Consider the following 23,078-nt stretch of genomic DNA (forward strand, 5'->3'; position numbering starts at 1 on the left):
CTGTCCAATGAACTGGACAACTAATGTATCTGGCCAGTCAAAGATTCACAGTCCACGTCCTGATATCGCAGTGCTCCAAGACCTTGCTATGCGGTTCACCAACAGCCCCTAAAGTGCTCAGTGGTTTGATGCAATAATTAAGAGTTCATTACCCTTGCTTGCAAATGGGGAAAAAGGGCATCAGCAGAAATGTTCACTTTGTTTTGTGTTTTACTACCTGAACTAGATGACCTTACAATCCTTCATACATTTTTTTTTACAGTTCTGCTTGGGACATAGCAGTTTATTTGCAAGGTTGGAAGTTTTCCAGACACCTACTTTCCTCTTACAGCTGGAGAAATGGAAGGCTCATGAGAGTGAAATCTCTTAATATTAATTGCAATCACATTCCCCCAACCAGTCTACATCCTCATAACAACATACAGAAGAATTCTTAAAGGAAATGAGAAAAGTGAGAAAGACAAAGGGAAGAGGGAGGTAGAAAGATAAGAAAATTTAAGTCCCAAACAATTTGAGTCAAGAGAAGCAAAGTACTCTAATCTTGTACTGTTGTTAATTTTATTTTGTTGGTTTTGCTCTAAACATGAGCTTTAGTTTCTCCAACCCTCTGTAACAATCAAAATGTTACAGTGGAACAAGGAATGCACAAATCAATAGGGAGCAGCAGTGGCAGAGGTTATCATTGTTGTACAGACAAGAAGCTTTGAATACCAGAAATAAAATACTGAAATACCACTGCAAGTGCACCTGCCAGGGGCTGAGATCTACTGCTGTAGATGTTTTTCTCACATGGCTGTTCTGTTCAGTGAATTTGCTGTTTGTAGAGACAACTGTAGTGCTTTCCTTTGGTCATCATAACCCTTGTAAAGTATTTTGATCTCAAGGTTATTGAAAAGAATAAATTCTTCAGTCATATGTTCCTGCCATTTGTTTTGTATCCATACTGCAGAGACCTACTTGTACATGCATAGGCAAGGACCACACATACACACTTACATACATTAACACAATCCAAGAGCTGCTCTAAGTTTAATTTAACTGTTTACCAAAATAGCACAATTTGAGAAGACAGAAAGCTGTATTTCTACAGAACAGATGGATTGCAAGGGGAGAGGTGATACTGTCACTAGTGCCACAAGCCAGGGCAAGATACAAGTAATTTTTGATTATGGAATACTATGAAATTAGCTAAGAGTGGAAAACAAGGAAACTCACAGATTACCATAAAACCCAGTATCTCTATCTGTACCTTGGCATTCATTAGATGTATCCATTCTATCATATGGAGACTATTTAGTAGATTTTTGCTGAGGATGGATGTCAAAAAAAAAAGGTTATTTACAAGCTCTTACTTAACAGCTGGATTGTAATGAAATTTGCTCTTAGAGCAGGGAAGTACCAAGCCAATAGTGTCCCTATCAAAGACACCTTGCAAACTTTGGAGCATGGGAATTCAGGTTCTAAATCAGAATCTGGATCCAGAACTCATAAGTGGCTCTTTCTATAGTGTTCATGTAGAGCTCCAGCCACAGAATCTGAGTTTTGACTTAAAACAAAACAAAACAAAACAAATAAACAAAAAATCAACCTCCAAATCCTTCCACGCCCTCCAGAGATTTCAAAAGCCGTCTCCTGAGATTTCAATAAGAAGATTAAAAGGCAGGTCTTGCATCATGTATCTGCACTTTTTTTTTTTTTATGGTTTCCTAGGATCAAATATATAGCCACAAATATATAATTCTAGCTGCATAGTTTTTTTGGTTTTTTGTTTTGTTTGTTTGTTTGTTTGTTTTTTCTAACTCTATTGTGGTATTTCCAGATCCTCATAAAGACCTCAGTTTACTCTGGTTCTCAATGAACCATCAGCCAGAGGATTTCATGTTCTCTGTTTACTCCTAGGTTAGGGTTGTTAACTCACGCAGTGCAAAGAATACAAAGGTTTGATAGAGTAAAACCTGAAGTCTTTAACTGCAAACAAAAAAGAACAGTAACAAGAGTGTTTGACTTAATGAACTTGAGTAGCTTGCAGATTTGTGCTGACAACTGGAAGCTGTCTGCTGACCACTGAACTTAGGAAAGGAAGAACAAGAAATCATATTTGCCAAAGTACATAAGGTGCATTGTGCTTTGTACTGTACTTTAAGGTATTTTACTATTAAAAGTAAAAAAGGATTCAATCTTCAAATAATCAGGTAAAACTTTAATTGAACATGATTTTTTGTCTTGAGTAAAACAGATACAGAATACTTGAAAGCATTTGATTTAATACTGCTGGTAAAATGTTTTCAGGAAGAAATGTTAAAGATATATGCAAGATAAGTATAGTTTGGTCAAGTATTTTGTTACTTTTGACGTTTGTTTATAAAAATGAAAGGGGATGTTCATAACCAGAGCTCTGGGTAATTACTTGAGTATGATGCTTACAATGTAAAGGTCACTGCAGAAAAGCAATCAATCAAAGAAACAAAAAAAAAAACAAATAAATTCAATTTTCTCTCTGACTTTTCAGTATTTGTTCAGACAGAAAAGACTCTGGCCTGGTGGGAATTGAGAGTATGGACACATATTGCAAGTCCACTAGATGCACTTACTGAATTATGTCTTCTTTTTCTAATCCCATATCGCTATTTCATTTGATAAAATCCAAGAAAAAAAATATTAAACATATCTTCTCCCTCTTGTCTTTCTCATATTTATGCTTGACCTCCATTCCGCTTCCTGCTTTCATCAACCCCTCCTCTTTCACCTGTTTCCCCCAAAACATTCACTAAAACTTTACTACCCTACCAGCCAATGAAGAAGACCAATGTTTAACATTTGCCCACACAAAACAATTAACAAATGTTCTCTATGGACAGACAGAAAAACAGACAGACAAAGACAGAAAGACAGACAGCAAAACAAAGACAGAATGTCAGAAAGAAAGACAGAAAAAGAAAGACAGAATGACAGAAAGGCAGAAAGACAAACAAAGAGAGAAAGAAGGAGAGAGAAAGAAGGAGAGAAGGAGAGAAAGAAGGGAGGAAGGGAAGGGAGGAAGGGAAGGGAGGGAGGGAGGGAGGGAGGGAGGAAGACATGGAGAATATTTTCTGTTACTTTTGATTATTTTAGCAGATTATTGTGTCCCAGCAACTTGTAAAGACATCAGAAAATACCAGTGTAAAACTAGTTCAAAAGAGAGGATTAAGGCCCCATAAATGTTTAAGTAACTCCTTGATATTTATCAATGGCTCAGTGTCATCAATCAATACGCCTTGCTGAAATACTAATGTAATAATTCACATAAAATTGAAATGAACATTTGTTTATTCCTGTCTAAAGAACAAGTTCATTTTTCATAAATATCAAAGCTTGTCATCATGAAAAAGAATAAAAAATTAGAAGAGAAAAGCCAGTGCCATTGATAGGCACTATGAATATGTTTCTGTTTTAGGACTAAACAAGTAGTGATTGTCCTGTTTTAGCACTGGACAATTGTGAACATGGATGCAATTATACACATCCCAGACTTAATAAATTCTACTTAAGACTTTGGGCCTGCAAAGATGGAGACATATGGTATTATTCAGAACAAGTTATCCCACTGACTTTGCTGGAAATGTCCACAGAATGTGAAGTTAAACGTGCATACTTCCTTGCAGAAAAACACACTCAATCTTCATGTTTTCCATCTGAAACCTCATGAAGCCATGGGGATTAGAGCTCTCCCCAAGTATTTTCTGGGTCTTTTTGTTGTCACCATATTGTTACTCAGTTCCTGCATTCTATTAGCATTCCCTTTTGTCTAGAATTTACTTGGCATCTCCCAGAGATTTTTGGTAACATCAGAACTAATTTCCATCACATCCACCCTCTCTCACAATAAAATTCCAAAGTGTCAAATGTCTGTCTCAAAAATAAAGCAGCAGTAACAGTAACCACTAAATGAATACCTTGCAACCTTTCTGTCAAGCATTTCATCTTTTGATAATGCTGTTACAGCAAAGTAAATAATGATATTTAAGGATGCTTTTATTTTAATTAAAACAAATTATAAAATTATACCTTGAACATTTTTTTCTCCAGTCTCATTTTCTTTCTTTTCTTTTCCTTTTTTTTTTTTTTTTTTTTAATATATATATCTTCATCTAGAACTCCATACCTATGAACAACACTGAGCTATTGGGCCAGGAAATTAATAGCACAAGGGAGACAGATATGAACTGTAGTTGTCAGTAAGGTTCTTGAGTTCTGACAACATATTTAATGGAAGGAATTCATGTAGCAGCAACATGTCATAGGGATTTCTTTAACATATCAGGTGACATGTCAAAAACACTCAGGGTTTGGTACAGATACTGAAACACAGGTATTTATGGCCATTTGGGTTCATTAAGGTGTAAAAATTATCTTCAGAATACTAAGCACTTACACACAACTGGCAAGTAAGCACAGTCTCATTCTCTTTGGGATTGCAGCTTGGGTTGAGATGTGATACTGAATTTCTGATGTAACAAGATGTGCATATCTAGGCAACTGATTTCCACTCCTTTTCTCTCTGGACCCTTTTCACATGACACTTCCTACAAAGTTCTTTCAGCTTTTTCTAACTTGCTTTCATTGTTAAAGAAGCAACAGTTGAATCTTTACTCTAGCTGTATACATTCCTGATACTTATTATTTTCTATTCACCCTTTTTCTGAAAAAAGGGAGGGGTGAAGTGGGTAGTAAGATCACCAGATAATTTTCTGCTAATTTGCATTAGTAATTAGTAATTTCTCCAGTGAAACATTATAAAAAGTATTTTGCTTCTTACAAAATGTAATCAGTGGACACCAAATATCTCCAAGTCTCTTGTGAGATCTTAATCTTATCTTAAAACACAAAAGGAATGTTATTAGCTGTTTTGTCAGGAGTTTAAAGGTGTCCATTTCTTAAGGGATGGGATGTTCTTAGTTTGACAAAGTCTGAACTTCCCTGCTGAAGCACTTAATTTCTTTTGAGGAACTCACACTAAGAGGTCTAAGTGACCCAAGCCCTATCTGTAATCCAGCCTATCAGAGGTAAGAGATGTTGCGGGTGTCTATACACATATTATAAATCAAGGCGTACTGAAGGACATAGGAGTTACAGGCATAACCAAAACAGATATTTCTAATGACAAATAAACCTGTTTCTTATATATGGAACAGGAATGCTAAATACAACTAAAGGGTGTATGACTTAAGATAGTTATAAAGTAAAAATGCTAGCCATAACACTGACAACAGGTTAGTGAATTACACAGATTCACATATCCTTTAAACAAAATTACTTATAAAAGACAAACTTCACTAGGAACTTCACTATGTGAATGAAGAAGTCTCCATTCTATCATTGGATTGAGAAGAAATCTTTCCCTTCAGAGTGTTAGACATAGGGCACAGCATTCATTTACAAGTAAAGGACTTACAGAATGACAGGGTGAGACATTGGCCCACCTGCACTACATACTACTCAAATTCTTTACTGAAGCTCAGCGGACTTCTGTGTATGGTGGCTCACTGTCATGGCTGTTTCACTTTTCATGCCATGCTCAGACACTAAGCCACTCACAACTGGTCTTTCTTAAATAAACTACAGAAGCCTTTGATCTCTTTTCTACAAGGCTTCCCAGAAGATATTGGCATCTACTTTATTTTTCAGACAACACTGATGGAATGAGATTTATGAATAACTTCTGTCCTCCAGTGCAATCGGGATGTTAGCAGCTGAGCACATGCCACTCAATGGAAGAATAAGGATCAGCAATAGAAGTTTGTGACTTTCCTAAAGCTTTGGGGAAAATATATTTTTCAAGGTGAGAACAACTGCTGGTGTAATCAACACATGAAGGTTAACAGTTCCAGACTGAAGATACCAATTGTGGTTGACACTAAGGCTGGATACATATAGTTTAAAACAAACAAACAAACAAAAAGACTACCTTTAAATTCGTAAGCAACTGTCATAGTTGGAGTCCCTACCTGAAGAGAACAAAGGTGGCTTTGATTCTGAAGACTGTGACTACTCTAATGTTATTGATTTAAGTTATGTGCTTCTTGATTTATATCTGCGCACTATAACCCTCAGCAAAATCAGTAACATGTATCACACATCAGTTGTTCCATGCTTTTTTTACAACATGTGGCATTATGTTCTGGAAACACTGAACTCAAAAACATTTCTCATACAGGTAGCACGTTTTATTTGTACATCTGACCAAAATAGCTTGAAAGTATAAAAAAGTATTAAATGGCCTGAATTCCAGATGGCTTGCTTGCTCCATAAAGTAACAGTATCTGCTGAGATGACTGTGGTGGTGTAGTTCTTTTTCCTTACCAAATATACACAGAAGGAAGTTTTCCTCTGCTTTTTTGTCATCTTTACTGCTCTCTTATTTCATGACCTCTGAGTTAATCCTTCTATTCTTCCTATTAGCAAGTTTAAGCAGGCAAACTTCAAACAGACTAGCAATGGGTCACAAGGTTTAATGGGCATGTAGATAATCATCTAAATTACATTTCTGGAACTGATGGGCCAGACAGGCTTAGAGAGTAACTTTACCAGCTTTCACTGTTAATCAGCAAGGATTGTGTGTCTCAGTACGTATCTGCCTTTGCCTGCCTCCCTGAGGGGCTGGGACATACTGACTGATTAGCAAAGGCAGCTGCATTGGCTTTCTTCTCCCACAAAGTGTGTTATGGAGGCTGAAATGACTTGAAAGGCAAATGTGACCACAGCTCAAACACCAAGTGCTCTCTTCTCACCACTGTGGAATTGCTGGCCCTCCTTTTGCAGATTATGATACTCAGCACAACAGTTGTTGCCAATTTTCATGATCTGTTAACACTTAGGAAGGCTCATGCTGGAGGCTCTTCTTTCACATCTATTGTAGTATCACCAAGGGGAAAATTCAACAGGCTATTTTACATTTTCTGATGAATTTGAGAGCAGTGTATGAGGTGAACTGAAAAGAATACAGTAATTGAACTGTCAATAGTGAATGCCCTGGATTTCAGCTTTGAAACGCAAACTGTAGAGGGATGGGTAAAGAGGAGAACTGTTCTCTGTAGGATATAGACAGCATTACGGCTACAGAAATAACAATGGATATATGCTGTAAAGCTGATTTTTTCAGTGAAGATACTCACAAAGCAAAATTAATATATCAGATGTGAGTCCCTTGTTTGTCTTATATTGGTGGTTGTGTTTTATACCTACCTTGATTCTAAAAGGAACAAGAACAGTCAAGGATTGGCTTCCTGACTGGCGGAAGCTTGTCCTGCTGTTAGGCTGGTCTGTCATAGTAAATACTTCTCAGTGATTCATTTTTCTGCTTTTTAACAAGATGTTAAATAAATGCAAAGCCAGACCAATTAAACTATGATTAGCCACACCATAAGCTTTTACTGTGTTTTGTATGTGTAACATAGGCCAATACCAGCAACCCGTTCAAACAGTAAAAACCGTTTTGTATTTTTATAATTCTATACAGAGAAGAATCTGATCAACCAGCTAAGAAGCTGCACAAATATATATATTTTGGATCTCAGCTGAGAGCATTCTACAGCAAGAAACTACTGAGGAAAACAGCAAAATAATCAAGAATTTTTTTTTTAATTATCTCTTTAACTTTTAGAAAGGAAGCTGGATTCCGACTTTCTGCAAGTTTTCCATAGATAGATAGATTGATCGATCAATCGATCGATCTATGGCCCCTGTGACCTAGGTACAACTGCTTCAGACTGATGTTAGACAGAGACATGAATTAGACTAAATACTTCTATGATTTTACTGTCCGTGAAGCACCATTTCTCATGCCTCTAAACAAGGGTGACTGAATTTCCCACTTTGTCTGGGACAGTCCCAGAACAAAAAGTCCGCCCTGTATTTTGAAAAAATCTTCAGGTCTCAATTTTGTTTCAAGTGCTCACTGAAGCAAGGGATTATCCCATTTCCCTGCATTTGTGTGGCAGCCTGAGGAAGTTACCTACACTTGATGCCACAGCGTCTTTGACTCTTTCGGTGAAAACAGAACTGGTCAAATCTTTATGCCAGATCATGAAACCTATGACAGGATTTCAGTCATGTCACATCCTCTTTACCAACATAATACACGGAAATAAGATCTGAATTTCAAATATGCATTGTGAGCATACAGCCTGAAGAGCCGATAGCCTTTACACAGCCCAGCAATAAATCACTTCCGTCTCCATTGTTCCATTGTACCATATGGCTGACTTGCCCAACTACCCTTCTTTCTTTTCTTTTACCTAATCAGAACGCTTAAGATTATTATTAAAAGACCATATGAATTATTAGGAAGACTTACAGAGTCATTGCTATGACTCGTTAGTCATACTTTTCCTCATATTGTCTCTGTAATAACCTATACCTGACACTACACATTACAGCTTTCTAATGGCACAATGTCACAGATAATTTCAGCTAGGATCAGAAACAGATGATCAAAGCACAACTATTATTTCTGGAGATGTAATGGCAGGCATACTGTCTTCTCTGAAGACTGTTTTTTTGACTCTAGATCCAAATAGACTCCAATGAAAGATGTTTTAGTCATGTCAGATCCAAAGTACATTGAAATAAAGAGCAGTCTCTTCTAAGTTCAAAAGGCTTGAATTAAGGATATTTTTTCTTTTCCTTTACTATTATGCATATCACAAAATGGCTACAGAAGCTGTTACTAAATACAAATGACAGTGTCAGGAACATCTTGGGACTAGAATAGCAAAGATGTATTTGCACTACTGTGACTAAGAAACATGCAACTTCTGTGTGCCCTAAACCTGGTCCTAATCAGTGTTACCATGCACCCCTCAAAATATGCTTACATGGCATGACAGAGAGTCTTGCAGATAGAATAAGCTCTGGTAGCAGAAGCCATGACACCAAATTAGCATGGAGCCAGCCTGGCCTGGGTGCTGAGCAGCACCACCACTCTGTTCCCTGTTCCTGCCCCACCTTGCTCACAGCCTGCTCAAGTAACTCCACAGCACTCTGCTGTCATGCCAGCAATTTCAAGAATGTCACCATTAACAAACAAAAATGTAGCTGAAGCACCTCAGAGCCTTTGTGTGTCACACAAAACTACTGAAGTTTAACCTGATAACAATAGCTTTTGTTCCTGTACAAACTGCAGTGACCACTGATATAGATATATATATATTTTAAAAAATGGATGTGTGTGCAGCATATAGTAATGTTATTGTGGATATTTTGTAAATACCTTTCCCATATTCCTGTACTGATTTGTCTGTGACTTATGAACTGGCATTCTGATCATCGTGAGCATTGGAGAGCAGCCTAGAAGAGAGGGATCTGGGGGTCGTGGTAGACAGCAAGTTGAATATGAGCCAGCAGTGTGCCCTGGCAGCCAGGAGGGCCAACCGTGTCCTGGGGTGCATCAAGCACGGCATCGCTAGTAGGTCAAGGGAGGTGATTGTCCCGCTCTACTCTGCGCTGGTGCGGCCTCACCTCGAGTACTGTGTGCAGTTCTGGGCACCACAGTATAAAAAGGACATGAAACTGTTGGAGAGTGTCCAGAGGAGGGCTACGAAGATGGTGAAAGGCCTGGAGGGGAAGACGTACGAGGAACAGCTGAGGGCACTGGGCCTGTTCAGCCTGGAGAAGAGGAGGCTGAGGGGAGACCTCATCACAGTCTACAACTTCCTCGTAAGGGGGTGTCGAGAGGCAGGAGACCTTTTCTCCATTAACACCAGCGACAGGACCCGTGGGAACGGGGTTAAGCTGAGGCAGGGGAAATTTAGGCTTGACATCAGGAGGGGGTTCTTCACAGAGAGGGTGGTTGCACACTGGAACAGGCTCCCCAGGGAAGTGGTCACTGCACCGAGCCTGTCTGAATTTAAGAAGAGATTGGACTGTGCACTTAGTCACATGGTCTGAACTTTTGGGTAGACCTGTGCGGTGTCAAGAGTTGGACTTGATGATCCTTAAGGGTCCCTTCCAACTCCGGATATTCTATGTTTCTATGATTCTATGATCATGCTTGTAAAACACTGTGTGCTCTTGTACAGCGTTAGTTATCTCTAATTAATTAACTTTCTCTCCATGAATCAACTACCCTGACAGAATACAAACACTGACACAGACATTTAACCAAAATATAAGGTAAATACTTCAGCAAGGTTTCAGAAACTTTGGATAACCTTTTCTTCCTCCCCACCTTACTTCTATTACTGTACTTTCAAACCCGGCATTGTGCTTCCTAGAGCTAGGAAAAGAGAACTACTTATCTTGTACTTTGTGGTTCACCTATGTATGCAGCTCCTATAAAGACTTCACGCTTTACCAGGGAGTAATTTCTTATATCCTAATATTGCATAGTTAGAAATGGAAAAATTACAGCCTAGATTCTGACTCTAATTTCACATGGTTAATGTAGGCAATGCAAAGCCTGAAAAATAAGAGCCTGGCCTACCAGGGTGATTGAGATGGTCTCAGAAAGCTACCCTGTAATCAAGGGAAAACAACAGCTAGTAAAGTGTCCCTGAGAGCCTCCAGGTGAATCCTCTGCTTCTCTCCAGAGATCTGAGGTGCCTTCACAAGATGGTCCCAGACACTGAGGATGAAGGTGCTCAGAGCCAGCACAGTACACAGGGTGCATCTCAAGGCTCAGGCCTGCATGCTTGGAGCTTCCTCTGTCTGCTCAGGGTCTGACTTCAGCAGTGCTCTACTGTAGGCCTGGGGCAGAAGGAAAAGACCTTTCTGTTGTTAGTCAGGCTGGGTTAGGATTCCCCCCAAGCACTCAGACTTCAGGATGCCTTAGGCTGGGGCAATTCAAACATGTGTCTCCTTCTTTTCCATCCACCAGGGCTCTGGCTATCAGGCCACCACATCTCCTGCCCTAGCTGGGCCACAATGCTGAAATGCATGGAGTAATCACCATTGAGAGGCGGGACAGGAAAGAGAAATAAACACAAAGAAGTCTGTATTACATGGAGCATTGTGAAAAAATTACTGCTACCTGTTCTCTAGAAAAACATAATCGATTCCAATGGTGTTACTGGGCCCGTGTTAAACCAAACTCATCCAAATTAAGAGCAAAACAGGAGTATAAAATAAAACCCATTCCAAATATGTGGGATGCTTGCCTGATAACTTAAAACAAACAAAAATGCTATAACTAACAAGAATTATATAAAAACAGCTTTTCTGATCAGCATTTCCAGAAACAGTACTCTCCCAGGAGCTGAATTCCCTACCCAGCATTTACTGTTGTCTGTCTCCTTTCACATTCACCCACAATGGTTCATTGCTATTATTTAAAAAGAAATTTAAGTCCTGTGGTTAAAGGCAGGGAATCAAAAAACCCTGGGTCTACTCCAGTCTGCACTAGCATTTCTTTATGGGCTCATACATTTCTGTATCTACAGTATCTGTTTCTATAACACTGTGCCTGCCTTGACATCCCCCCATTCTGCAACACCCTAGGGAGCAGATATTGCAATGCATCCCTCTGGCTGCAACATCTAATCACACACCCCACCAGCACCAGTGCGATCTTGCTCACCAGTTGCAATCATACTGGTCATAATTCAACTCCCTAAAATTTGTACTCATGCAGTTATGAGTGTCTATTCAGATGGTTCCTGGGAAGATTTTAATCTTCTGTATCTTAAAAGTATCATGCATGCCCGCTGGATGACATAGATAATTGTATGAAGGGGAGAACAGCCTGAACGCACAAGAGAATGGAATTGCTCTATCAGGTGACAGTTTTGTTTCTCCCATAATGATATATTAGTGACATTCCTCTATGGCAGCATAATAGCAAAATAGCCCTCAAGTCAGCATTCACCTAAATTAGTGCCTACAATGGCGGGACGTTCTTAACACAGTATTGTGTTAAACTGCAAACATGCAGAAGATGGAAAAGAAGGTGAGAAGATGTTAAATCTTCTGTTGCTGAGGTAGAAGGTGCTGCAAACACTGGCTGGCGTCGTTAAAATCAATATTGATGGGGAGTGAGATCACTGCTGATTTAAGAAGCTCTTAACTACCAGACTGCTGCACAACAAAAGGGAGCATAGGAAAAATGAAGGCTGAAAGCTGCCCAAACAATAGTATCTCTTAAGGAGCTAATTACTGTAGCAACTTAATACTTCTAGCTAATGATCATAAATGAAATAAGATTGATGGTGTCATCTTGGTCATTACTGGCTCCAAATTGTTGAATCACTGAATCAACATTCATGTGGCTTGTCTGAAAGCACTGCTGGCAAGTTGTCCCTCAGTGATCTGTGTAACACATCATTTCCTGTGTTCAATCCATCGTGATCATGACAAACATAGCTGCTGCATGGAAACATCCGCTCTCTCCATTCTCTGACTGATACTGCTGGACAAGTTTCCTGGAGGGTATCTGGTATTAATCTTTTGTCACATGTTAAACAGGAAACTTAGCTACATAGAGAAGAATAAGGGCAACTAATATAGAAATAGGAATGTAAGCAAAAAGCATTAAACTGGAAGATTATGTGCTTTTCTCTGGGCAACTGGGCCCAAACTCTACTTAGTCTCCAAGTATGGGCTCTGTAATGTGGCATCCCCAAAATGCTGGAGACTGTGATGATGGTCCTAGTCAGGCACAGACAGGACAAAGCTGTAAAGTAAATTTTCATTCCATCTTTACAGAAAAAGACACATAAATAGAAGCACAGCCCTACCAATTCTTTTGCTGGTTCTTCTCACATTTGTTCAGAGCCCAGCAAACATCTGACAGTGAAAAATGATTGCAAGAACCCATGATTAGCAGATGGTGGTGCAGACTATGTATGAAGTAACTATGTAGGTGAAGGAAGTGAGCATTTGATTTCTAGAAAACAAACCAACAGTATTACATTAATTTCCCCAAAGAGACAGATCTATGCTCTGTTGAGCTTTCCAGACCTTCCTTTAAAGCAGTAGATATTGCCCACTGACCAAGATACCAGCCTGACACCAACATGCCTGATCCTGAGATCCAAAACAAGTTTAGTACAGAACAGCATAAATGGAGATCCATCATAATGGTTAACTGTTCTCTGACTCATCTACAAAACAATGTTTTAAATCATCACAAAAGTCTTTCTCATAATTAAGAAAATGTGGCAAGCTTTCTCTTTCTAATGGTATAGATGTTGACAGAGCCAGAATATGCTGATTAAAAAAACTATTTTGTTCTGGTACACACAGAAATTAACTCTCAACTTGAAAATAAGCTCAGTGTATTTATTATTTACACCGCCACCCTTCATATACTCCTAAAAACAATTTTAGGTACTACAAGTTGTGTTAGATTTAGATGCTTCTAAGGCTTCACCTTCTTCTTATAGCAAAGGGAGATTATACATCCTTTATCTTTACATAATTTAAAATGCTTCAAATAGTTATTAAGCTTTGGTGAGCTGTTGTCTGACTATGAATATTTAGGAAAATAACTTACTATTTCAGCAGCTGTTATGCAAGTGAATTCACTCACTAACATTGCCCAGAATACCTAATGGAACAAAATTTAGCTATGTTTCTGTCAGGACAGATACGCCATCAATATAATTTGAAATTGCTCCCCTGAAGTTAATTGAACCAAACTGTTATACAGCAGCTGAAGATATAACCTTCCCTTTTATGCCATTCTCTTTGTATTAGTTCTTTCATAATTTTGTGGCTTTTGACTCCGGTTTAACAATGCATTTTTTGCTACATATTTGCTCCTCTGGGTTATAGGAGCACTGCTTTATGTTTCCTAGTGAATGGCTTCAGGTATACACACACGAAGTATTTATGCTTTATTTAATAGATTAATAGCAATGCAAATGTACTTCTAGTGTATAGTGTGTTTTCACCAGCAAATCACATCTGCAATGTCTGGACATGAAACTCCTGTTTATTTAAAGTAATCTCTCTGGTTTTCTCTGTACAGCTATAACTTCTCACTCACAGGAGCTTTCAACCCAATGTTGATGTGAATTTCTTTCACATCACACAAATAAAGCAAAAGCTGACTTTAGCAGCACTCACTGCCACTCTTCTCAACCCAATTGCTCATTCCTTCACCTATCTCTTCCAGTGTGCTAGTACAGAAAGACTGGGAACCTTATCCTAGAAAATAGCCCATTAAAAAATGAAAAGAAAAAAAGGTCTCCCATCTGGTTCATGCATAGCTGCAGGCAAGGAGAGGGATGCTTAAGTTGGCATTGCTCCTGGAAAAGATGACTGTCATACCGTGCTCTCACCAGTATTTATGATGAAAATTTAAAGTAGAGACTTGAGTATTTCAGTTCTAAGAATGCGTGGGATTTTTGCTTGTCCCAGCCAATCCCTCATTGAAATCACAGTTACCATTCTAGACTCCACGACAGCTAAAATCTCTAGATTAACAGTTATGCTAATAATTTTCTTTTAATAGGATGTTACTATTTAATCAGAAGGTATTCTTTTGAAGAAAGCATATGATTTTCTCTATATTTTCTAACACAATTAGGAAGCTTTAGAAAAATAAGCAAAAGAAAAAATGTGGACTCTATTTTTATTTTTTTAAGTTTGGGGTATTTCTGATGAGAAAAATAAATTAAGAATATCAGAAAAATATCCTCACTAGCTTCTAGATCTGAGAAAACTAAAGAATGAAAGGCATGACGGCACATATAATGGACATTGTTTTATTCTTTGAAGGGGAAGTAAACTACTTTTGCAAATAGGATATAATCTGTTGATATGATTAGGTTGTATACTCAGTTCCAGAGATGCACTTTCTGTGTGTCTTCAAGCAAGATGAACCCAGAACTTCAAGAAGGTTGGCTGCTGCAAAACCTAAAAGTCTGCACAAGGCATGAACTAAGGACAGAAGATACATGTGGTTTGTAATGATGGTCACACTGAATGTAATGCAGCCGAGAGGAAATAAATAAGAGACTAATGTGTTTCAAGCCTGTCCTAAACAAAGTTCTTTGTTTCTCTCCCAAGCTTTTTTTTTTTCTTTTCTTTTTTCTTTTATGGACATTATTTAATAACTACAAGTTTTTTTGGTTCTTTGAAATCTTTGTATAAAAGCACTAAGAAAAGAGTTCATGTTTCTATAGTTGACACAATTTTTACATATACTATCTGATATGAAAAGCATTTTAACTGTAATAGGGCAGTCAAAAATTAAGTAAAAACTTTTTTTTTTTTTTTCCTCTCAGGAGATCTCTAACTTGAGCTAAAAAAACTTGTAGCTCAATCTGAAAACATTCCCACACCTCACATAAAAGAAATCGTTATCTTGTTGCTGGCATCTTGTTGCCACCTCTATTACAGCAATTTGGTACACAATCAACAATCCTATGTACGCATCTTGTATCAGCTCTCTGTACTCTAGGGAGGGAGTATAATGAAAGTTTCTATGAGCATATAAAAGTTAATAGTACTTCAGAATAAGGTGTTTTCCTATAAAAAATCAGGAAAGATTTTAAGGCTGTTCTCCTGTATCTTCTTTCTCTCAGACCTGAGAAAGGTGTAGAAGAGGCTGAACATCTGTAAAACACACTCTACTGGACTGACTCTGGAAGGTACTTTTTCAAGTTTAATGCAAATGCACAGACAAAGGGGATGATACACACTATGGCTAGAAAACATAATGTTAACTATCCATTGCTCACAATGGAAATGCAAAACCAAATTAGTGACTGTATTACTAAAACACACACAGACACACAAATAACACGTGGCAGCAAGACGCTGCAAGTACAAGGGGTTACAGTGTCAAACAAGGTTCCCCAAGCACATTATATGTTATTATCCATAACTCCAGCTACGCAAAGAGTAACAATGAAAGAGGTAGCATTCACACATTTCAAGTGAGGCATAGTTGAATCCATTTTCATTTTAAAGAGGCACTGCAAGAAAGAAAAAAAATTGTCTGTCCTTTATGACAGCATGTCAGTAGCTCTGGGATCTTTCACTTTAGGGTGATATTGATAACCCTGCATTAAGAGCTCCCTGCTTTTCCTGCTCACTTTGTATTCTGCCTATCTTGGTGTCACAGCTTCACAGGACAAAATGAAATGGACACTTACTTTGAATACTACCAACAATTCCACAAAATTAAGGTAAAGCACCAACCAATAACCTTTCTAGCTGCAGCCCAAGCAATACTGTCAGAATGCAGAACACACAGCGAAAGGGAACCAAAAAGCGAAAGGGAAGGTGCTATGGTGATGCCACAGTTTATCCCCCACTAATTTGGTTTTAATGAGGATATTATAGCTACTATCAAAAAGGAGAAAGGACAGTATTTTTGTCCTTTTAGAGGCTGCAATGCTTCGAACAGCACACTTCTTAACTCAATAGCTTTGAAATTAATCCAGGATTATTCAACTGCATGAGAATCGTTAGAAGACTGGAAACATCCCGCGCTCTGTCTTTTTATTGTAGCCTTCCTTATAGTATCAGCTTGCAGTGAAACCTGAATATCCTAATGGGATTAAACATAAAAAGAAAGTCAGGAAAAAGAGTCTCTGGATTAGAATTTTAACTGAAGCCTTCTGTGAGAAAGACCACATCACTATCAGTGACCTTTCTCTCCCGATGTGCGATCCCAGTTGTGCCTAGTCAAGTGTCCAAAGGAGACTCCATCAGTTCACGCTGTATTTATCCTTTTGCTCCTAAAACAGGTGTCTTGTTACTAAGAGAACAAGCACTCATGCCACTGATAAGGGTGTATTAACCCACCCTGCAAGAGCACATAATGTTCTCTGGTATGAAAAGCAGAATGTAACGATGCTATTTAAGACATGAGCTTTCTATTGATAAAAACAATCACTTCAAGTAAAAGGCAGTAAATTCTGTCCTAGCAAATAGGAAAAAGGAAAAAAGTAGGCTTTTGAGTGTTTTAGAATGTCATTTCTATTTACAGCTCCAGCCTTCATTTGTTTTTGAAATGCATTCTCCGATAAGTTTGCCTTTAACATATGTAAAAAAAAAGTGGTTTGTGTTTTTTTTTTTTTTTAGAATCTTACACTGTATCTTCAGAGCCCTCGTTAGATACCACAAGAATGCTTTTCATCTCATTTTTACTCTAAACTCCTGAAGTCCTCCCTAGTTCTGAACAATTATATTTAATTAGAGAGCAGTTACTCATAGATAAGCAGAAAACCAACCTCAATCAAAAGAAACTTCTAAAACACTTTTCATTTTTATCATTCTAGATCTCTTTACCTTGACAGTACTTCAAAGATTCATACTCAGTCTCATAAATACTATCATAAAACTTTAACAACAGTGTAAACTCCAGTGTGGGAGGATGTGTAAGAGCTTGAATTCCCATTTCTCCATCCAGATACATGCTCCAAACTGGGTGACAAGAGGGGCTTTCCTCACATCTTCCCAGGTACTGTGTTTTCCTACTAATGTAACACCAGCTCAATTTACTGCTACTCTCCTGGAAGCTAGCCAATGTTACACCAATTTGCAAGGAAGACACAAGAGAACTAGGAAACTATGGATCTGTTAGTCTCAGTACCTAGAAAAGTTATGGAGAATATATTCTGGGTGCTGTTGAAAGGCATTTAAAGAACAAAGCTGTTATCAGGCATAGTCAACCTAGGTTCACAAAGGGAAAGTCCTGTCTTAGTAATTTGATCTTCTACGATAAGATCGCCAGCTTGGGTGGATGAAGGGAAGACAGTGGATGTAATCTTTCTGGATTTTAGTGAAGACTTTGATACCATCTCTCACAGTATCCTTCTGGACAAATTGTCCAACTGTGAGATGAACAAGTACATGTTACAATGGATGTTGAACTGGCTGAATGGCAGAGCTTAAAGGGGAGGGGGCTGCATCTGGCTGGCAGCCAGCCACTAGTGGCATTCCCCAGGACCCCATTCAAGGGCCAGTCCTGTTCAACATTTGGATCAATGATCTGGTTGCAGGAGATGAATGCGTCCTCAGCAAGTTCACTGATGATCCTAAACTGGGAGCTGCTGTTGACTCTGTCAAGGGACTAGAGGCCTTGCAGAGGGACCAGATACACTGAAGCATTGGACAATCAGCAATGGCATGAAATTCAACAAGGGTGAATGCTGGGTTCTGCACCTGGGATAAAGCAATGCTGTACACAGGTACAGACTGGGAGACAAGTGTGTGAACAGCAGTCCTGCAGAAAGGGATCTGGGGGTGCTGGTTGACAGCAGGCTCAACATGAGCCAGCAGTGTGCCCTAACAGCAAAGGGGGCAAAACACATCTTCAGATGCATTAAACACAGCATAGCCAGCCAGTCAAATGAGGTGATTCTCCCTCTATGTTCAGTGTTGGTGCAGCCTCACCTTGAATATTGCGTGCAGTTCTGAACTTCACAATATAAAAAGGATAATAAGATACTTGCATGCATCTAGAGGAGGGCAACAAATCTGGTAAAAGGGCAAGAAGGCATGTCCTATGAGGGGAGGCTGAGGATGCTCAGGTTGTCTAGTCTGAAGAAGAAAAGGCTGAGGGATATCCTCAATGCTCTCTGTAACTTTTTCAGGAGGGGAATTCGAGAGGGAGGTGCTGATCTCTTCTCCCTTATAACCAATGAGAGGATACATGGGAATGGTACAGAAATGAGCCAGGGAATGTTCAGACTGGATAGTAAGAATAAATTCTTTACTGTGAGGGTTGTCAAACACAGCCCTTCCACTAGGAACAGGCTTCCTATTGACTGTTCAAGATCCATTTGGATAGTGCCCTTATTAAATGGTTTAATTTTTGGTTAGCCATGAAGTGGTCATGCAGTTGGACTTGATGATCTTTGTAGGTCCCTTCCATCTGAACTATTATAATTATAACTCAAATTGTATTTTTTTTTCATTCTAATTCACACCCAAGGTGTAAGGCTGATTGTGTGCATGTTAACAGAAATCTTAGATATTACATGTTTTGATTATTGTTTTAATACTGTAGCAACTAGATTACTAGATCTAGCGCTGTGTGAAGAAAATGGTCCTTGACCTTTTGAGCTAGCAAACTGAGTGTAAAATAAGAGTCTACAAATGGGTAGAGTGCTAGACTCACCATAATCAAGTATTCAGATCAGTAGTTAGTAGGCTGTGATTGCTGTGTATATTCTACCTGACAGTTCTGATTTGCAGATTGAGAAAATTATTGTTAACACACAATTTGCTGTCAACTTTTATAATCTCTTTGGCTTATATTGTAAGCTCCAGTGCTTCACAATAAAAATAAAGTTTAAAAAAAAAATGGTTACTGGTTACAGTAACGTCTTCTGTAGTAATAGATAGGAACTGGAGAAGGGGAATAGATTTTACAAAAGGGGTATATTGATACATAAAATAAATAAAGATAAATAAAGACAGGATTATACACTTGATATGAAAATGGATGACAGCTTCAACTCTGTGGGTTTGAAAATCCTGCTTCCTTGTCGCTGAATTAACTGTGATGAAACATAGTTTTCCTGGATCTTCTAATATTTAGAATTAAGCCAAAAAATCTTTTATTCTGTCTAAAATCCCACAGCTAACAGCACTGCCCTTGCTTATTATTTCATCATATTACTTCCTTTGAATTAAATGGCTTGTCTTTACCCGCTGTGTCAGGTATGAACTTTTAGTCCTCAAGTTTTGGAATCCAAACAGCTTTGCTCCAGCCTATGCCCAGGGTTTTCCATTTTATGAAAATTCATTTTTTACCATAGTTTCAGTAACTGAAAACTTCACTTCCTTTCATTTTCTTACTTCCAGTTTTGTGTCTAATTCAATTTAAGCTCCCCAAGGTCCCCCAAAATCCCCTCCTAAGCCCTATGGGATAGACTCTCACCATTTTTTCCCTTCAAGAGACCCATTGCTTTATAAGGGTTGTTATTTGTTAGAAGTCATTTATTTGTATACCCAAATTTGTATTTGCATAAATGGGATCTAAGCAGCAATCATCCCTTCCTTTGGAATAATCATAGAATCATAGAATCATAGAATATCCTGAGTTGGAAGGGACCCTTAAGGATCATCAAGTCCAACTCTTGACACCGCACAGGTCTACCCAAGTTCAGACCATGTGACTAAGTGCACAGTCCAATCTCTTCTTAAATTCAGTCATCGGTTTTTTGTTTGTTTGTTTGTTTGTTTCTCTTTTTCCCATTGTGTCTATCAGTCTTCTAGAATAAAAACTTTTCATTCATAGATCTTATAGCAGTATTTGTCCTGAACAGCGACACAAATGTGCCAACATCATAGATATCTTTGTTGGTAAAAGAATTTCCATGGCTCCAGTGTCACAGATAGTTATAGAAACAGCAGTCTGCCCACTGTGTGGTACTGACAGACTGTTCTCCTACAAGCTAACAAGAGCTCTCAGCTGGGTAAGATTTTGGCTGACCAAAGTAAGGATTAATTAACCTGGATTTCTCAAATGCAGGCTAACTGTAACAAGTAGTTAAGCTGGAGTTACTTTTTATAGCTCAAAATTTGTGTAAATATTTGTGTAAAAAATTGTGTTTCATACAATTATAGCATTTAGAACTCAGATTCTAATCTCACCAGAACTGACACTACACTAACTTAGGCCCATGTACCCTAATTTACACAGAAAGCAGAAAACTCAGTATTAATTTGTGTAATAAAAGAAAAGAGAGACAATACCTGCACAAAACCACATATCATGTAGTCATCAAACAAAGGCAGACTAGGGCGGTCCTCCCGATAAATTGTGATTTTATAGCTGCTCACAACCTGAGGGTTGGGTTGCGAATCATCTGTTACAAGAACTGTGACTTTGTTCAATCCAAGGCCAAGTGGATAGTTAGCAACACTGCAAGGCAAAACAGGGAAGTGGAATTAACACTAAAGAAACAAAGATTTACACTGTGTTGCATATGGCAGCTAAACTTTACTTGTTCCTCGAGGCTTCTATTCCTAAAAGTTTCTTTTTCTGACAAAATACATATGGTTTTACACTAAAAATAAAAATAAAAAAGTGTAAATTACATTTTGCAAAAAGAATTTTAAATTCTTCAAGATAAAATACTGACAGTGACACTTAGTGAAAACAGCTGCAGTAGCTGTGGCAACAAGTTTGACATGAAATCTGTGAATGAAGGCACTAAGGACAATAATTCCTGGCAGGTTCAAGTCAGTGGTAAAGTCAGCAGGGAGACAAGCAAGACTAGAAGTGTCAGCTAGACGTAGAAATTGTTCACTAGCCAAGCATGATGGAGTCCCAGACAAGCTGCTCAGTGTGACATAAAAGAACAAAGCTTGACTGTGCTCTTCTTCCCTTTGCAGTGAAATGAGAAATGCTGAAAGACACAGAACCTGCACATGCAGAGCTTTTAATGATCAGTGAAAAGGACATAAAGCTATTCTGTTTTCCTTTTACAAGGAAGAACTCTTTTTTTTCTTTTTTTTTTCTTTCTTTCAGATTTTTATTATATTGCTTATACAGCTGTAACAGGTGTTAACATTAAAATGCTAAAAATTGCATAGCAGAACTTTATGGGAGCTTCTTTTTCAATCATAAATAAGGACTGATTTTTTATTGAAAATACAGGAAGCATATTATGTATAAGGTCAACATCAATTGTACAGACCAGCACTGGTTGACTGATTATTAGCAGACATTCTAAGTTAAAGTATCTGCTTCACAGTCAGTCAAAGTTGCACAGGCACTTTATGCCATGAAGCAAAACTAGCTAAGTAATTGCTTGGATGTTTTCTCTCAAGTGAATCCCTGTCCCTGCTCTCCCTTTTAAATGTCCCCTGATCAACATGGAAATCTTTTACTAAAGGCTAAGTACATAGGCCAGTCCTTTAGTTCTAAGCTATCTGGCCCAGATAAAAAAACACTTCTTGCCTTCCCAACATCCAAAAGCAGGGTGGTTTGGCCCAAAATGCCTACTGGGAACAGTCTCTAGCACACGCTGTTGTTTTTGAGATGGATGGCTGGGAAAGCCAAAACTGTGCCAAGGACCACAGTAGCAATTAAAGAGCATGGCTGATCATGGGTTGTTGCTCAAACCAGATGTTTACTGATGACTTTGCTCTCAGCCCTATCCTGCAGCTTTATACTGCTCTAAAAGACTGGATAAGCTGAGACTCATCCTGATGATGACACCTTACTAAGTGATTCTGCTGAATATGGATCAAGTTAAGTTGCGCCAGGGGAGTTTTAGGCTGGATGTTAGGAAGAACTTCTTTACCGAAAGGGTTGTTAGACATTGGAACAGGCTGCCCAGGGAAGTGGTGGAGTCACCATCCCTGGAAGTCTTTAAAAGACGTTTAGATGTAGAGCTTAGGGATATGGTTTAGTGGGGACTGTTAGCGTTAGGTCAGAGGTTGGACTCGATGATCGTGAGGTCTCTTCCAACCTAGAAATTCTGTGATTCTGTGATGTTGAATGAATACACTTATTTCCTCTTTTGGTCCTACCTCACTTAAGCAGACTGTAGATCCATGTAAACAGACTGCTGGCAGAATGAGCAAGCCCAGCAGAGCAGTAGCATAGACCACAGTGCAAAATCAAGACTTCGATATGAAAACTCATATTCATTGCTGTTCTACTGTGTGCAGTGTAAGGATGTAGTGTTCCCACCACAGCTGGACTGTGACTAGAGAAGCTGGGGAGACATTTGTAACTGTGAACTGCATAAAGCTAGGGCTAATTATGGTTTGACAACATATTGGCATTGCCTTCAAGACATTGACAAATAGATAAAAACATCTGAGTGTTGAAATCCCTTTGACTTTCCTGTGACTAACATCAAAGTATTCTGTGCTTTTGGAAGCACAAAACAATTCTGTAATATTCTGATATATTTCCAATGTTCACAACACTTTTACCTTTTATGTGCATATTTTGTTGTGCATACCTTGGTCCTTTCATCTCATCGAGGTGTACTTGGCATTGACAGTTAGAAGGTTCTGCTCCAATTTTCACTGTTACCATGTCAAATGGGACTTCTGCGTAGTATTCCTTGATCTTTGGGTTAAACTGAGGGTTCAAATCCAGCTGTGGACTGGTGAAGATCTGCCTGATATGAGATAGGGTATCTTTATCTGTTCCAAGAAGGCATCAAACAAACAAACAG

The 23,078-nt window shown here is 38.6% G+C and overlaps 1 protein-coding gene across 5 annotated transcripts in view; it reads right to left on the bottom strand.

Moving 5' to 3' along the window:
- CPED1 (cadherin like and PC-esterase domain containing 1) overlaps positions 1-23,078 on the bottom strand; it is a 148,416-nt gene that overhangs the window by 47,669 nt on the left and 77,669 nt on the right. For all 5 annotated transcript variants that reach the window (XM_005013138.6, XM_013093574.5, XM_005013137.6 and 2 more), the window contains 2 exons: positions 22,860-23,046; positions 20,635-20,803 (listed from right to left, as the gene is read on the bottom strand). In XM_005013138.6, the coding sequence (XP_005013195.4) occupies positions 20,635-20,803; positions 22,860-23,046 (356 nt within the window). The remainder of the gene's footprint in view (positions 1-20,634; positions 20,804-22,859; positions 23,047-23,078) is intronic.

The sequence above is a fragment of the Anas platyrhynchos genome, chromosome 1 (genome assembly GCF_047663525.1).
Source record: "Anas platyrhynchos isolate ZD024472 breed Pekin duck chromosome 1, IASCAAS_PekinDuck_T2T, whole genome shotgun sequence".
NCBI classification, from domain to species: domain Eukaryota; kingdom Metazoa; phylum Chordata; class Aves; order Anseriformes; family Anatidae; genus Anas; species Anas platyrhynchos.